Source organism: Filicampus tigris, chromosome 11 (genome assembly GCF_054856515.1).
Source record: "Filicampus tigris isolate MCC_2025a chromosome 11, RoL_Ftig_1.0, whole genome shotgun sequence".
Taxonomy (NCBI): domain Eukaryota; kingdom Metazoa; phylum Chordata; class Actinopteri; order Syngnathiformes; family Syngnathidae; genus Filicampus; species Filicampus tigris.
In genome coordinates, this window is record NC_141227.1 from 11,670,606 (window position 1) to 11,688,041 (window position 17,436).

At 41.8% G+C, this 17,436-nt stretch overlaps 1 protein-coding gene across 2 annotated transcripts in view; it reads left to right on the forward strand.

Annotated features, from left to right (window-relative positions):
- mcu (mitochondrial calcium uniporter) overlaps positions 1-17,436 on the forward strand; it is a 53,794-nt gene that overhangs the window by 28,153 nt on the left and 8,205 nt on the right. For both annotated transcript variants that reach the window (XM_086045803.1, XM_086045804.1), the window contains exons 3-4: positions 15,445-15,508; positions 17,028-17,198. In XM_086045803.1, the coding sequence (XP_085901929.1) occupies positions 15,445-15,508; positions 17,028-17,198 (235 nt within the window). The remainder of the gene's footprint in view (positions 1-15,444; positions 15,509-17,027; positions 17,199-17,436) is intronic.

The following is a 17,436-nucleotide window of genomic DNA, read 5'->3' on the forward strand; positions in this document are numbered from 1 at the left end:
ACTTGCGCAGCCTTAGTCTGTATATAAGATGTAATTGTTTTGTTTTGTTTTTTACTTGATTGCCCTGTCATTCTACCCTGAATCTTTGAGAGGGAATCAGTCAACACCCACGTATTCCTCTCCCATGACACCTAGTCTCCGGAGTGATAGCTGTTTGTTCAGGGGTGAGAGACAGCAGGTTCAGTTGGGAGTGTTTGCCTTGCCAGGGCTTGTTGTGGAAGGTGGACCAATCAGAAAAGCTGAAATATCATATATCAACCTGAATGCAGGTCATTTCACCTTGCCATTGTCAGTTCTAGCTAGGCCCGGTACACCAGCTGTACTGTATTGTTTTCGCTTTTTTTTTGTGTTATTTCTCCCTTTCAATTCCATCCTCATCCTTCTCCATCACTCTATTACTGCAGCATCGGCACTTATCTTCCCCTTGGCAAAGGCAGAGCCTCCCAATCCATCCATGTGTCGCTGCTTGGCATGCATCAATTTCACTGCAACTTCCCATGAGACTTTCTGGTTGATGGCTACACATGCGCACAGGCACACGTACACATGCACAAAGAAAAAGAACTATTCACCAATCCGTGACTCAGTTTTTGTGTGGATGGAGGGAAAGCTAAATGAGGAAGTATTTGGTCCACGGAAGCCACTTGTCTTTTTGCGTCATCGTTACGACTACAGATGATATCGAAGAGAGAAATGCAACCGATAGTAGTCATAAAAGGTGTTGCGTGGATCAGGCGAGGGTGGGGCTGCACACACAAAGCTCTTGGGCAAGGCAACTCATGTTTCCACGAGCTCTGACAGTTGTGTCTTCCTGGTCGTAAGGAAGATGAGTATTAGTGTTTTTAGAAAATATACACAAATGTTTCACAACCTCTGTCAGATTGCATCATTGTGTGGAGGAGTAAGGGAGTTAGTTGTTGAGGACAATGACTCTTGTTTCCCTCTACAAAGCCTGTGGATTATGAAGATAGTCATAAAAGAAGTTTGTTGCCGTTAGTTTATCCCCGCCCTTCTTGTATTGTCTTCTTGTTCATTTGTTTTGACTGGCCATTAATACACATCTATTCATATTTCTCATTTGAGATCCTCAATAGCTATTTCATTTAGCTATTGAGTAATAGCACTGTGCCCTTCGCTATGGGTAGACAATTTTTCCTTTGTTTCTCATGCTTTGTCGCAACTGAATGGTTTCTTGTTTGATCACCAGTTAGTCAGTTTCGTGGAACCTCTGAGGTCAAAACTAATTGTTCCAGGTTGCTGTTCGACCTTCAATTTGTTTGAATTTAGAACACAATTTCCCAGAGAAAATATTGGTAAATATATTACCCGCTACAGGCTCAAATTGTCTCCATCATAAAACAATTGCCCTGAGCCTAGCAGTATGTAGGGCTGACTCTCTTGCGTGAGAGCTTAATTTCAGCTAGACAAATAATAGGGTGCGTGAAGTGTATTATGCTTCTTTATCCTTGGTGTATTTTGATGAAAGCGCGCCCAAACATGTTATTAAGACATCAATGAACTGTTTTGAAATGTGAAAGTAAAATGCAGAATGTGTGTCCTTGATGGTTAGAATGGTGCTGTACAAACATAACCTATTTGTTTGTTGTGCAGCCTTGGTGCTGATATTATACCAATTTACTGGATATGGCATGATGTGTGCAGCTCAAACGGCAGTTGACAGTGAAGTCCTGAAAAAGATTGATGGGACTTTCTTGCTGACTCTGAAGGTTCATTTTTATAAATCTGCACAGTGCTCTCTCGGGGGAGGAATGAGCCCAAATTTAATTTTCTTTATTTGTCAATTTTGGCAGCGAAATTTAAATAGAAATACGTGCCATTAAAGATATTTGTCATATTACTGTCAATCTGTGTTATACTTCTAATGGATAAAGCGGCTCAGATAATGGACGGATAGATGGATGAATGAATGAAGGTGTGATTTCACAACTCAACTGTAAAGCTTGTTCAGCTTTAATTACCTCATATTTTACTTAAAAAATGATGACTTAATAGGTGTTCTTCTATTGTTGTAAACAGAAGAGTCAAAAAGACATTTAATTGGCATTTGTCAACTAAGTCTTGTATTGCCAAACTGCTCCTTGACCATGTTGCTATACTAGGCATGTATCATTGAGTTTTAAATGAAATTGATTATTCCATCATGTCACATGGATCACTAACGCTTGACGGGTTGGACAAGCCTATGGTGGCCTGTAACGCTGAGATGACATTATGATGGCTAATGACGTTATTGATTGACTGTTTCTTTTGTGCGTATGTGTGTGTGTTTCTTTCTGTCTGTGTTAGTAATTTTGTTCATATTTCCTGCGTTCTGTTTACATTTTCCGGCAGTGCTTTGCAAACTGAACAGACATTTGGGGATGAATACTGTATAAGTCTTGAATGTAGTTTTAAAACATGTTTATTCCCACCACTAAGCAGTCCAGCTGTTTATATTTATAGGGAGAGTAAACCAGCTCCACAGAGTTTGAGTGCATCTTAGTCACAGAAATATTTAGCCAATGTTAGTTTGTACCCATAAAATGATCACAAATACCATGTACGAGGATTTTATTGTTTTTTTTTGTTTTTTTTTAACAAGTATCCAAATTATTTTCTCGAAATCCTTTCTTTGACTAGTCTTCCTCAAACTTCTTGTCGACATTTAATAAGGATTTCCAGTGTAAATTCTCACACTGGTGCGTATAATGTGTTTTGCATAAATGCTGAGCTATTTTTCCTTTAGCAATTGCAACATTCATTAAAAAAAGCACAAATGACGTAAAATAACACAAATATTTTCCCTGAGTGTTAAGACAACTATTTCTGCCTTTGATGTCTTTCTATTTTTCCCTCCCTAGATTTTGCAAATTGACCGTGTTGGTAAGTTCAGTTATTTTAGAACTTAACTTGTTTGCATCTTTAGAATCTTTAGTTTAACCCATTTTCAGTTTTCTTCTAATTAATCCCTGTTTTATATACTACTGTATAGTAATCACATGTACTATTTTGAAAATGTCATTGATTTTAACGTATTTAGTCCATATAATATGAATGCAACACCTTCTTGGCACACTGGAAGCAAATTATTTTACTCTTTAGGGAAATTACTGCTGTAATCACGTTTTAGTTCTGTGTTTTTGTCTACAACATCTGAACGCAAGACGTAGGCTTCCAGGCTTTCCCTTCAGCTATGAAAGTTAATTGCTAATGCTATTGTGAGGCTAAAAAAATTTTCATCTGTATTCTTCTCATTTTACTCTCATTTAATAGCGTAACAATGCCTCAACAGACTTTGACAAAGAAAAATTGTGGCACTTGTTCTTCATTCTGAAAAGTTTGAATTTTTCTCTTATGTAAGAAAATGAAGGCTGAGATAATGGACAAAAAATTCCCATCAAGTGACAAAGGTGTGAGGGCATTGTTTCTAAGTATTTTGTTAGCTTCATGGAAACGTCCGAGTACTCAGGTCATAGCATTGCTATTTTGGAAAAGCTTCTTGGCTCCTCTTTTATTTCCGTAGGGTTGATTTTGTTGTGGTCAATTCTGAAACAAAAAGCATTTCAGTATATCATAGGCAGTACAGGTCCACCCCGCTGACTCACATAGATTCAAGGAAAAGTGGGCCAGCGTCTCTAAATCTATAATTCCCGCCACCTGCAGGGCTTAGAGAATGGATGCAGCAGTCAAATAAGAAGATAGTCCAATTTTCAGACCGCAAAAGGGTCCCAGGCAGTATCTCATTGCCTCCGTGTGTGTGTGTGTCTGTGAGTATGACGTGTTGTTTCCAGCTCTGCCAGCTGTCGGAGTGATGACAAACACAGCACACAGACCACACAAGGGGAGGCAAGGAGGATTGATAATACTGAAAAAATGGCTAATAGAGTCAGCTGAGATTAGTGCTGGGTCTAACTCCACAGCTCAACTAAGGCTATTATTAAATGGGTCCCTTTCTTCTAATCTCAGTTCAGTGTCTCCTCCATTGTTGCCCTTTCATGTGCCCTAAATGACACAGAGACCTCAAATTTAGCAAGTAAGTCTCTATAATCCTCATTGTCTTGATATCTCACTGCACAAGTGAGAACACTGAACATTCCCATTGACTGTATTCGAATGCAGCACAAGTTGTCACATTTCTTCTCAGTTCAAGCATCCGATCAAGCCTCGTATGCCATTTTTCTGGTCCTTATTGGCTTCCATTGAACTTGGATGCTGAGGAGTGAATTCTGCTTTGGGCACCAATGTTTCGTTATTGCTTTGGCTCTGCTAATTTCCTTAGATGATTTGGGCATCTTGAAGAAATCTGCTTCCTTACTGTAACTGTTGTTGGTATTAGTGTATATTGAGTTCATCTCCAAGGGCTTCTACTATTAGGACAAATTAGAGGTTGAACAGCCGATTTCAGTCTCTACAGTGTCTAAGCTACCATGTTGCCATACACAGCCTTGGCTTCACCTGTGTGACAATAGCAATATAAGAAAAGGAAATAATTAACTGCCACAATAATCCACATTTAAAGCATATTCCATCTTCTATGATCTGAAAACAGTAGTGTTTCATTCCTGTAGATTCCACACCGCTTTTGAAATAAAAACAAGAGAATCTCAATCACTGTCATGTTGACTACTTATCATCTACTTACCGGTAAGTGATGGACCAGAAAAATTGCACGTGAATACTGACGTACAACAAACAACAATATAGCTTAATACAGTGTATCACAGGAAATCAATCTGTTTTGTCTTAAAACTTGAAAATGTTTTATTGCATAATAGAAGCCATGTAGAGAAAGTTGGGGTATATGAACATACATGTCACTCAATATAAAAACTCAGTTAATGACCAGAGTGTTTTATGAGGCTTATTGCTAAATATTTTTTCATGTTACAGAGCATTTTGAAAAACGTAGTTCACTTCCTAGCGCAAACGCCGCAGTTCAGCTGTTGGCAGGTAACGCTGGAAGTAACGCCAGGCACCCTTCTTCCACATTATGTCCTGTCACTGTTTTCAGGTCAAGGGAGCAGCTGGTGACTGTGTGGGAAGCAAGCCCTTGACGGCAACCAAAGGGCTGGGAAATGTAGATGATTGCCCCAAAAAAAACTGTCACTTTGCATGTATAAAGGATGGAGAATATGATATGATACTACTACGCACCTTTGTCGGGACACTCGAAGTTCTCTGATGATGGCCGGACGGGGCCAGTACAAATTGCATATATAAACATGATAAAATCAACACATGCTTGCTTTTTTAATATTTAATATTCAATATTTTGTGTTTTTTCTACTTAACTGGATCAATCATCATTGAAATTTTGCCGCGGTGCACACATTGTTTTGCGTGTCAGGTTAAAAAGTACTCACCTGCAATGTTGATGAAATGACTCTTGCATGAAAATGTTATTCAAATACTACAGTTTTTTCATGCCCCACCCACTAGCAAGCAGCTTGGATTCTGACCCATCTTTTTTGGAGTGAATTTTGTTTCTTTGGGATTTGATTTCTCCACAACTCAACTGTAATATATTGTTGTCAGTGTATCATAATGTATATCACATTGGCCTGAGTGATCAGATCGCCACCATGTATACTTCCTGGGCAAAAAGTGCCAAATGAAACATGCACAGTGTCTAGTCCAGTCCATGTCGGTTAATTAGGACGCTTCTTGCTGCATGCTATGGCATGTCCATGTGGAGTGGAGCGAAGTAAAACTCGGACCGAGCTGCTGACACAGCCAAGCGGGCAGAGAACAGCAATTCCATGGAGTCCGATTTTGAGGCGTCTCTTGCTCCCTCTCTATCACTCTCTTTCTCACTTTCTCTCTCTGTGGAGCCCAAAGTGATGTAATCAGACATCTACTGAAGCTGATTGATTGCTAAAGTCTTGAGTTTTCTTATCTTGTGTGCAAGATCAGTGCAGTAACAGAAAGGCCTTCTATAGTTAGTCGTTGCCAAGGCATTCTGTGTCATAAGAACAAGGCTGTCATGAGGAGGAATGCAGTCAATGTTTCCTCAAAAGGAACATTCCCATGCTCCGCTTCATAAATAGCAGCTGCGTCCTCAGGAGAAATTCATTGCCTTAACTGGGATGCTGTGTGTCTGCCTTGTCACCCTTACGCACAGACAACACGCGGAGGCATGCGGCGACACATGCAGTTACACTATAGGAGTTCAAATGATGAAAGATACATTACAAAAAAAAAAGTGTTGCAATTTACACCACTTAAGATAATGTAATATTAATTTTTTTTTTCCCTGAATGAACATGGAAGAAATATAGGTGATACATCTCATTACATAATATTGTTGAAAGTCGGCTCTTTTTTTGGTGGGGGTCGGTTCTGTATCATGCAGTTCGCCCTTATTGTATTCCACATACAATTGGACCAATGGCTAGCCCGACTTTAGTTAGATTGACACGATCTTGCTGGCATGTTCCTGCTGTCGTTTGGTGGTCCCGTCTTGTGCCTCGCTTGGCGGTGAGTGTTCGCGGTGCCCAGCTGCTAGCTTCTACTAGTGGAAGCAGCACTCAGAAACAAGCAAGTGCATTGGATAATTACATGTTTTGGTGCACATGGACACATCGAGCCCCCATTCTGAGTCGGGGACGTTTATAAAGAATAGTGTGACATGGTAAAAACAGGTAGATACCACCTTTTACGGGCTGTGTGAAAGGAGCTTCCAATACTAATGAACAGCCTGTTTTAGAGCTGATTTATTACTCTAGTGTCAATGTTTTGTAAACAATGTTGGGTCGGGTTTTGAAAGTGAGACTGGAGATGAAGAAGCAGTGAGGAAAAAGTAGGCCATATTACACCCTTTAGCAGTGCAGATAAGAACAACTGGTGATAACCTAATGCTAATGTGGGTTTTAATAACCGCCATCATGGACTTCCCCTGAAAAATGCCCATATGAATGTTATGCGCAGTTGTATTTTTTGATGCCCATTTTCTCACACCCAGAGGGGGACCAGATTTGGAAGACTATCCTAAAGCTTAACATTTTTGTAAACCTCTGTAGAAAGTCTTTATGTGTTGCCTCAAGCTGCTCCAGCTGAATAAATCGGTGTTCACAGAGGCATTCTGCTCAAAGCCAGGAGCGGTCGGACAGGAGTTGTTTGAACAGCGCTCAACATTTTACTGTATTCAAAGTCGGTCGCAATCTAAGTCAGGACGTATAGATTACATATTTGTACAAGGAACCAAATTGTAGTCCTAAATAAGTCTAGTGGACAGAAAAGGTAGATTCATACTCCTAATGGTGGGAAGATAGAAGGTATTAAGGATGCATAACAGGATTTAAAAGGTGCTTATTCAGCTGCATTGATTGTGATGCAAGGTGCTTGCTGTGTATGAGCTGCAAGCTACATAGGATCACCTAAAAATCAGGAATAGCGAGTGTGTGCAATGTGCAGGAAAGGATTTGCGTGTGTCTTTGAAAGTCAGCCAGGTGTGAGGGAAAGTGAAGGAAGGAAAAAAGGGGAACACGCTGCTTTGTCCACACTTTATAATAGCTCGGAAAAGGGCTGAGTGTTGCGTGACTCGCAATGCAATTATCACGGACACAAGCAGCAAGTGCCATCTGCTGCATGAGCCATCAAAAAGGGTCATAACGTGCCTATAAAATAAACACCTGCTGCCACACACTTCTATATGCAGTGGGTATACTATATTGTATGTGCTGTGTCAACACGTTATTCAGGCAAGCACGGTTTTACATTTCTAGTGTGCTCTGCTCTGGTCAGAGGAAAAGGCTGCTTCTCAGTTGGTACAAATTCTTTAAAGAGGATCCCACAATGGACTGCCGGTATCAGTGTTGAGGCGTGGAAGCCTGCTTTGCTGTTTAATAATGCAGCAGATTCTCACGTTGTCGATCCCAGGGAAGGTTTGGAGAAGTCATGTGAGGTGGCCGTATGGTGATTGGCCAAACGGTATCAAACGGTATAATGTACGGATTTTAGCCTGTGGATTATGCAAGGCGCGAGCAAGCATTAATTAATCAACACATTCTCAGGGTCGGAAAGCCAATTTATCAAAATGGGAGATTAAGATGGAATTATATAACTGTATATTTATTGCATGCAGTAACCGCTGTGCATTTTGATATTTGAACAAGCCAAATCGCAGTAAACTCTGCATTGCAGTGGGGAAATCAAGATTGACTATTTTATGTCTGGCATGCTGTGCTTTGTAAGAGTTTGTGCAGCTTGTGAGCAGAGATTGTGTAATATGGCAGTGTTGAAGAACGGGACCGGAGATTTCATTATCTGTCGATGGCTTTCAGCCTTTTTTCTCTATTGCATAAGTTTGACCGTGATAACTGTCACACACACAATTCCGCCTCTTTGTCTCCGGCAAGTTCAGAGTGGATGCCTTATCTTTAGGTGGAGTTCTCTAGCAAATTGATTTAGATTCCAGTATCCTATGTTTGAACCCTACAGCGGGTTGATCTAGCCTGCAAGCTCCCTGGAGGGGAAGTAAGGGATCCGTATCGTTGTACTCATTAGAACTGTAACAATGGAACTGAAAAACATTGGCTTCCAAACTGAATGAAACGTTGGTGTTGAAATTCCTGCAGTACAGTTTCTTGTTTTAGTTTGGACTTGAGACTTTTTTAACTAATTTGCCATGCCTGTGCTTTGTGTTTTTAAATTGGAAATAATAATCTGCCATGATACATCCATAATATACATTTCTTATTCCATGACTACCACTCGCTTAAACCACCTACACAAGACATGATAAATTCATGGTGTCATAATGTTTACCTTAAATTCTTGGGCAATCGTCTTAATGTGCCAGAAGTTGAGAAGCAGCACTTTTGTAATCAACTGATGGAATACAAATACATATAGCCACAACTTGGGTTAATTATACTATTGCAAACAGTGCTGTATTTATTTCTTGCATTCATTTAGTTGACGTTGGGTTATTTCTAGGGAATAGTGAATTATGTACACTAATTCAAGCGAGGGGAAAATAGATTTTAAAGTGTGAGACTCAGCAGTCCCTTAATGTGATATGGAAGAGCAATCAATCTGGAAACAACCATGGGGGGAAAAAAAGCACACTCTGCGTTGCCTCACTGGGTTAATGAATGGGAGTCTCGTATTCTTTCATTCCTTCTCACGAGTGATGACATTGTAGATAGACTGCCTTTCCAATTTAATAGCTACTAAACTTGTCTTTTTTACTTATAATCCACATGAAAGTTGTTCTCAAAATGTGTCAAGCGTGTGTTTTGATTGTTTTTTGGCGATATACTGTGTTATCGAACTATAAAAGCTCCTCATTTATATGACATCATTAAATGAGCATTTGCAGCTTGGTTAATGGAAGAGGTGGAAGTGACTTTGGGATAAATGTGTTTGATGTTTTCTGTTCCGAGAGGCTAAATTGTCCTCATATTGAACTGCTCCAGTGTGACCTCTTGCTGACTCCACCTTGACTACGGTTCTAGCATTTTCTGTCATGCCAACGTGATGGAGCACCCATTGACTTGATTGCCGGGAAATTGACCCCATTTCCATTTGATTGTAAATCCGTCCTTGTCTTATGACTCCAACCAACAAAGTGTTGTATCGAATAAATAGGATTCATATCAAAGCAATTTCCATTTCCAGTGATGCCAATCATAAGTGCTGAGTTCTTCACTAACATGCTGTCAATAGTAAATAACACGGGCTGTTGTTTATACTGTATGAAATATTTCATGAATGACTTTGGGAAATCAGCCACGTTATCTGGGAAGTAGCCGCCCGGAAAAGCGTATTAGCACATAGATGGATGCAGCCATTGTGCAGATAAATGACAGAGTGCTGCACATCCCCGGAAGGGCATCGTCAAATGGGAATTATGTCAGCGGCATTGTTCTTCCACACTGCTGTATCACGTTTGCACAATTCACCTAATGCTTAAGTTTTTGTTCCCTGAGGTGTTCTGAGGGAGAAAAGATGTTAAACTGCTTTGTCATTTTGTGTTCAGTTCAGCCAAAATAAAGCCAAACCTGTCAGTCACAGTACACGGAATGTTTTCAGTTCCATCGTGACGGTTGGAATACAAATAAGTTGGGTTTTTTTGCACTTGTACTTGTGTCAGAAAAACAACTTGGACTTTTTGTGTTATTCACTCTGAAAACAGGTCCCCCAAAAAATGATATTGTGAGGTAAATGCATGATGCATACATTCAATGGACACAACATAATGTGAGCCTGCGATTTAATGAGGTCTAATACCCGAGCTGTTCAGAATTCTGCCTTTACAAAGATCAATTCACATGTTTGTTGGTCAGATAGATTATGTATTCAAATGGGATGTCTTTAAATGTTGATAAAGATAAAAACAGAGCAATTTAGTTTTCCCAATCCTGTTCTACATAATTCTCCATTAACTGGAACATAATCTCATGACTGACATAGAAGCAAAGAAAAATATGACAGTCCCCATTTATTTCCCTTGCTTGTTCTGCAAAAAAGCTCAAAAACTGCTTTTAAATCAAGATTAAAAACCTTTCTTTTCATTGTTGCCTGTTAGTTACCGGTAATCAAAATCAAGCACACGCTGCACTGTAAATTCTCCTGTCTAATCATTTTAATTAAATGTAAATTATGTCTAATCTCCCTCTATAATCTTAGTTTTAATGTTTGTCTGAATTTGGATATGTGTTGTTTTGTTTGAATCGCCTTTTTAATTTTTTTTATTTTTTATTTTGTATTGATGCCTTGTTTGTAGTACCGTGAAATGTCTTATCTGAAATGCTACACAAAAAAAGCATAGCCTCGTCTTGTGTTGCTTAGCCTATCCTAGCCTTTTCTCTGTGTGAAGATGGACTTTAAAACTGAGATTTGGTGTCTTAATACTGGGTAGTTTTTAACCTATTAACTCGAGTTTACCCGTAATGTTAAACGTTATGCTCATTAAAGCATTAAGGCAATCGACCCGTTCAACTAGAAGAGTTTGAGTTTGGAACTCGGATGCTCCAAAATGTAAATAACAGTCCTAGAATGTATTCATCGTGGACAATGACAATGAAATTTTACACCATTCACAACCGTCCGGAAGTACAGTGAAATGCAGTGTGAGGTAAAGCGCAGTGCAGATGAGCAGGGAGAGATGGTGAGACCAAGTTTCAATGAGAGCGAGTCGGCGAGAGGAGGGGGACGACGAGGGGCAACCCCCTGATTCAAGACGAGGAATTCCTTTACTGCAGTGAGCAGCAACCTCCGTCTTCCCTCTCCCCCCCCTCCCTGCCCGTCTGCTGCTGCTGCTTCCCCTCACCCTACTCCAACCTACCATCTCCACGCACACGCGCAGAAAAGGGGAGTCACGTTTGAGACGCGGTTGGGCTGTGCGTGTACGCGTATCTGCTGCAGGGCGCAATGTATGCAGCAGCACATGGCTTGAAACGCAAGCACACTCGTGACTCTCCCCGTTTTACTCTAGCCATCGTCTATCTCGATCACTCCCCCGCTACTGCTCCATTTATCCTTCCGTTCTCTCATGCCCCATCCCTCCCTTTCAGATCATCTGTCCGTCCTCCCGTTTGTGCTCAGTGGCTCTTTGTCCCGCTCTTTTATTCGCATGACATTGATTCCAAGGTTGTTGTGCTATTGACTGCAGCTGCGCTCTTAAATATTTCACGCAGCATCTCGGTGACTGCGTGCCGAGGGAGTGTGAGGGGCAATGGGAGGAGGGTGTGTGTGGGGAGAGGTAAGGCGGTGGCGCTGGTGGGTTTGCTTTGCTCAGACGTTCTGCAACTGCTGCTGTCAAACAGGCTTGCGAACAGACGGGTGGACAAACGCGCCACCTGCAAATAGACGTAGATGTCTCAGCGCAGATGGGCACGCACACACACGCAATTACATTTGCGTATGTTCGTGATGACAGGCCGCTGCAATCTTTCGTTGGAGCTTAAAGTCGGTAAATGAGCGCTTGCTACAGTGCGTGCTACAATTCAAGACGTGCTTGAATGCCTCATTCGGCCTGTCATCTGATCAGCAGCCTAATCGCTGTTTGGGCTCCCATGATACCATGGGACAGCAATCAGTGCAGGACACACATTTCCTTTGTGTGAATGCGCTTGCTTGTGTTTGGCATTTTAGTTATTTAAAAAAAGTCACTTTGTCTTGTCTCCTTTTGATTTTCAATATGAGATGCTCAACAAATATTAGTAGTTAAAACTGTGCAGACCCACCCTTATATACTTTTTTAATCGTAGTGGGATTGTAAACACCCAATGAGGCTTAAATCTGGACTTTTAGACTGAATTCACTGTGTAGTTCTTAAAGGGGGAAATCAACCCAAACATATTTTTCTCAAGAATATGTTTCCAGCAGGCCCACTAGTTGAAACACGGCATTCTGATTCATATTGCGTTTGTGGAATATGAGTTAAGCAGCAAAATCCACCCCTTTTTAGCCATCTCAGGGGGCGGCCATTTTGTCACTTCTGTCGGCGGAAAATGACATCACAAATGCTCAGGTAATGACCAATCACGGCTCAGCTTCAGAAAACAGGTCAGCTATGATTGGTCGTTACCGGAGCCCTGAGCAGTTGTGATGTCATTTTCTGTCAACAGAAGTCGACAAAATGGCCGCCACCAGAGATGTCTAAAAATGGGTGGATTAACTCTTATTCCACAAATGCAATATTTATCAGAATACCTTGTTTCAACTAGTGGGTTTGCATAGAACATATTCCTGAAAAAATATGTTTGGGGTGACTTCCGCTTTAATGCCACATTTCTATTTCATGCCTTTTTGGAAGTATAATCATAAACACAGAAGTGACAGTGCCTGTTACCGACAACACAAAGATAGAAAATATGCAGAAGAGAGTGAGCTTGCCATCATCAGGGTGTGTCGTTTGGGTAGAAGTTGGTGCGTATGTCATTGGCTGGTTGGTTACCAATTTGATGAAGTTTGACTCCCAATGATAGACTGCATCTCATCTGTCTACTTACACCGCAGTCACATTGGCAGATGACGTCTGATTCCATGTGGTTTTTTTTCCTAATTCCATGTGGGTATTTTTTCCTCATCCGAACCGGGGCACATGGAAGGAAACATGGAATTTGATGGTCACTCAAACCATATACTGAGTGTGAATGGCTGTTTGTATGTGCCGTGTGGTTGATTAGCAACCAGTTCGGGCTGCACCCCGTCTCCCGCCCAACGTCAGCCGGAATGGGCTCCAGTTCCCCCGTGACCCTGAATGAGTGATAGAACATGGATGGGTGTTTAGCTGTGACTTACCCACCTTTGTTCATCTGATTAACTCAGCACTGTCAGTGCCTTTACTGTTTGCAGTTTGATTTGTGTCAACTATCTGACGAAAAGCTCGGTCTCTCTGGATTAAACAACCACGGTGAGGACGTGATTGGCAATCGGACATGCTGTTAGACAGCCGAGACATTTAATCAGTAACATCTCTCTGCCTTGCTTTAATGGGAGACAGCAAGTAGTCGCATCTCTGGGCATCTGTAATTCTGACAAGAGAAACAACCAGCAAATTCATAGTTTTTGTACTGCCTTGAATAGGTTCACAACATCCATTTGAATCTACACTATGATGCCTTGTGAGAAGTCGGCATCCCAGAACTGTCAGTGGAGGGTCACAAATGGAATCTTGCATCATGGTTGTTTTGAAGTACATTTCATATCACTACCCTTAGATTTGCCGGCCGGGTATACTGTGCACAATAGTCATAGCTGATTCGAGTAAAAAGACTGTCAAGGCATAGTGGGTGTGGCATTGTGTGAACATTGTACAGACTGTTCCTGTATACATTGCATGTTCAACTGTGTGAGAAATTGCTCAAATCTGTCTACTCACAGTGGCTTCAGGAGTGCAACTACGCTGTTGTGGCGCAACGATTGTGGCATATTTTACCCATGCGCAGGATCTGAAACGTCAGAAAAATGTAGCGCATTTGCCGTTGTTTGCTGTATTTTCACTGCCTCATTACCACCCCGCTCCACTGTACATGGCCGTGTAAGGGGATGTGACTGCTGGTTTAATGCCTTAAAAGGCTTGATTGCTGCTCTGTAGAAAAGAGCTTGAGCTGTGTGATTGGAAACGTGCTGCGCAAATGGACGCTCCTACTTTTGCATCATAGAAAAAGGGGTTCCCCAAGCTGTGCTCAACTGCACTCCCCTCCTCCCTTCAGGTTCGAACACAACTGAGGCACATATTGACGCTGCCTTCTTTGTCACCCACTGCAGCGTTTTTCTGTCAGTGGTGCTCTAGACACCGATTAATTTAAGAATGTGAGGCAAAAAAAAAAAATCAAAGAAATCAACAATGTAATTCATTGGGTGTGCCTAGGGTGGTACAATTATGGAAATTCATGGAAATTAACAAGAATATATGTGAATTCTGAGGAATCAACCAGAATTAATTGTTGGAACTAGTCTCTAACAAGGAACGTAAATGCAGTTTAAAACAATCACGACGCATCCTATACCTGCACACACGACAACAAACAACTTTCTGCAAGGTTTTTGAAGCCACACATCCTGCATGTATGTTTTCCAATGAACATTTGTAAAATATTTCCAAATTGTTGCGTTTGCATTTTTTTTAAATGTTCAACAGAAGAACTTAAGTACTGTCTACAATTAAATCAACCACAAATCCATTCATGCAATCTATGTACAACTTGCCCTCATTAGGGTCATGGACAAATTAGAGCAATTCTCAGCTGACACTGGGCAAGAGTTGGGGTACACCCTCGCCAATCAATCGCAGGGTACATTCAGAAATTGTAGTAGCACTATATAGCATGTATTTCTGTTTTTTATATAACACATGTTCATATGTGTTAATTAATACCAACCCAAATTAACAGTAAGTTACTATAGTAACCTGCCATCTGTTCTCATTAGAACCCGAGTGCGCACCATACAAGCAGACCGAGATTGCCCACTGAAGTGGGTCTGTTGATTTGGTTTATTTCCGTCTCGTAGCAGCATGTCTCTGTCTGTGTGTGCAGTGGAGGAACTCCTTTGACTTTTTTCCCCCTCCTTTATACATTTTTGAAATTATTTGGGGCATCTCAGCCGTGAAAAAATGGAACACCATAACACCAGAAAGTCCTCCAAATGTCTGTGACCCAGCCAGCCTACGACATGTTTTGTTGGTATTATCAGGGATGTACTGGGGCCAAAATTGTAGGTTATGGACGGTGGCCGCCATGTGTTGAAACATAATCATCTTGTAGCCGGCGGGGGGCACGGGGTCCAACACAAACATTGTCCAGATAGGTTTTTCTTTGCTTTTTTTCTGAGCAACATTTTATCAAATGCTGAAGATGCCAATGTGAGTCAAGCCCAGGACCAAATGTTTGATACAAAATGCCCCTCTTCTGCTTCAGCTTTAGATCAGACAACTAAAGGATTATCCTTAGTGTGAAGTTGCAGCTGACGCTTTTCTCTCCTTGCATGCAGATTTGGAGAGGCTCCCCTTCATGGCATGGCCAGAGACTGTTGTGTACCCCGGCTTCCTCAGAGGGTAAGTCCCCCGCCCCCTCCCTTTCAGTCTCAGATGCTGTTTATACCTGAACATAACGTATGAGGATAAACCCCGAGGTGCAGCAAAAGCTTCCTTTTTACTGGAAAAAAAACCCCTTACTTCATCTCTGATCCTGTCTGTAACAAAATTGTGCATTGATTCCCACAGTAGAGCCTCACATGGCAACAAGATGTCATTGTGGAATCTCTCAGGATAGCTTCTGCTCCTCTGTGTTAAAGGCGAGAATGATTCTCAGGAGGAATGAAAAGTTAAGAGGGTGAGAATTTGCAGATTGTTTTCTTAAAGTCAGCTGTAATAGCTGTGGGATTGTGAGATGGGAGATACCCTCAGCGATGATGGCTGCAGAGGGGAAGATAAAGGCAGCTGGCGGAGATGGAGAGAAGCGCAGTGGTGGGTGGGGAAATTAATGCGTGCACCTCTGTGTATTTGGTGACGATCCAGACTAGCTGGGCCCGGCCGGTGCCGCGTGTGCCAGCTGATGATGTGCTGATTCACTGCAGTGGTCTCGAGGAGGAGGGAGAGGCAGCAAACACTGCAGCTCGGATTAGCTCCATTGTGGAATTACTTTGGATTCATTGCCCTCTGTCATTAAGACCCACTCATGAGTTAAGTGGATCATGCAGGTTCCAGTAGTCGGTAGTCACACATATATGTTGTCACTACCCTCACTTGAGATAAGTGTGCTAAGTGATCGTTGCAAGGTTCTCATTTTTACTTTTCCTCGTGAAAATTTGTTTGAAATAAATTGTGTGTCCTTTAGGTTGCGCAATTGTCAGTCCAATCACGCAGGCAGAATTTAGAGGTCCTTAAGGCTGTCCATGGGAACACAAAATATCAATATTTGGCATCAGTAAATTGACATAACTGCTCCGAGAGGGAAAGGTCAGCGATATTACAATGTATTGATCTTCCAGGCCTGGCAGTGTAAAGAGGGCTTAGTTTGACAAAACTGTCCTTTTGCGTGAACTACATGATGCTTTTTTTAAAAAAAAATTTATTTATTTTTTTAAGTTTCCTGCCACACTTCTTTCAGGGGTTGCCACCACAAGTCAAGTTTTATGTCAATCATAATTTGTATACCCTTTCTGATAAAGCCCTTCCGTTTATCCGAGCTTGGGAACTGGACATCTCCAGCCCCCCATTAAACAAACCTGTGCGTAGTTGCTTGTGTGGTGGCATTTTATCCATAAAATAAATAAATAAATATGGCTTTCTGTACGTTTAAGCAAGGTCAAGTCAGTAGTGAGGTGCCCCAGCATGGCAATGTTCTTCTCGGCCAGGAACCGTCGGATGCTCGGGGTGTTGTTAGCAGGCATGTTGTCATGGTGACGCAGCCAGACTTATCCCGCCACAACTCTCACCTCCTCTCACGCACTGAATCAAACAAACAGCTCGGGATCGCTTTGTAGATGTGGTGCTTGATCGTCTTGTGTTGTGAATGGCTTGATTACGAATCCTATTAATATTTGCTTGTCTTTGTCCCCCGACCTCCACCCAGAGGTGACGGTGGTGTACCAGAATGGGCTGCCAGTCATCTCGGTCAGTTTGCCGTCCAGGCGAGAACGCTGTCAGTTCACCCTCAAGCCTCTGAGTGATTGCGTCGGAGTTTTCCTGCAACAACTCCAAGCAGAGGACAGAGGCATCGATCGGGTAGCCATCTACTCCACGGGTACTCTCGCTCACTCTTTTACAAACTCACATGCACGCACACACACTGTATCCACCTCCTCTAGTAGATTACGCTTGTACTTGCCCTTTCATGCTTTCAAGTGTATTTTGATGCCGTTAAGTGTTCCTGCTGCTGCGGCTTCACAACAGAATTTAATCCTTTCATATGTGTCATGAAGTGAATTTGCACCGCTTCGATGCTTCATTATACAAGAACAATTGGTGCTCGGGTTCTTCTC